Below are 808 nucleotides of genomic sequence, written 5' to 3'. Positions count from 1 at the left end.
CTTGCCCAAAAATTATACTGATGACTTGCTAGAAGTCCTCATTATAAAATTTGAAGGTGTTCCCCAACCCTTCACATAAATCTCCCTTGTGAAAGATAGAATTTGACCCCTCGTTTTCAAACAAAAATTCGCCTCCATCGCTTCAACACCCTACTTCATACAGCCACAAACTTGAATACCTTTGGACTAAACCAAACCCCACCTTAAAATGAGCCTTTGAACTCTCTAGATAGGCTCCCCAATCTATACGAGATCGCTCATCATGAGTTTGTACGGTGAAAAACAAGGCATACATGCTAACTTCTGCGGGTAGTTCGATCTCAGCTTCCAATGCAATCACTCCATCTTCATTAAGGCACACAACTAAATACTTCATCAGTAACACTATCCCATCTGTTGAGTGATTTTAAATGGTTAAAGCTAAGGCTGCATCATTTGAAAAACTAAAATCTTCAAAAAGAACATATTTGTCTTCAAATGATCTTGTCACTCCAACTTTGGACAATTTGTCAGCCAACTCATTGGCCTCTTTGAAGACATGGGAAATCTTGAAATCTTCCATTTCCTCTAGTAAATTCCTTATTTGTTTAATGTACTTATTTAAATACCACACGTCCAATTCTCCCTTCACAATGCGATTAACCACTACTTGTGAGTCTCCTTTTGGATGGATCTTCCGATAGCCCAATTGAATTCCCATCAGTATAGCTTCTACTGCTGCTTGACACTCTGCTAGGTTATTAGTATCATTCTCTATGTGCTTTGCCACTATAGCTATAATGTTCCCCACCTCATCTCTAGCTACCAT

At 38.9% G+C, this 808-nt stretch overlaps 1 protein-coding gene across 1 annotated transcript; it reads right to left on the bottom strand.

The window, feature by feature from the left end:
- Positions 1 to 406: 406 nt before the first annotated feature.
- On the bottom strand, positions 407 to 808 carry LOC149541399 (uncharacterized). Its single transcript, XM_089795605.1, has one exon. The coding sequence runs from the start codon at positions 806 to 808 to the stop codon at positions 407 to 409; it is 402 nt and encodes a 133-aa protein (XP_089651731.1).

The sequence above is a fragment of the Cupressus sempervirens genome, chromosome 8 (assembly GCF_028749045.1).
Source record: "Cupressus sempervirens isolate cs-2001-9-10 chromosome 8, ASM2874904v1, whole genome shotgun sequence".
Classification (NCBI taxonomy): domain Eukaryota; kingdom Viridiplantae; phylum Streptophyta; class Pinopsida; order Cupressales; family Cupressaceae; genus Cupressus; species Cupressus sempervirens.
Note: the sequence above shows the minus strand (reverse complement) of the source record. Positions and strands in the feature narration are given on the sequence as shown.

Bases quoted from the DNA above. Each gene is read 5' to 3' on its own strand.
- LOC149541399 (XM_089795605.1), bottom strand. From the start codon at position 808: ATGGTAGCTAGAGATGAGGTGGGGAACATTATAGCTATAGTGGCAAAG.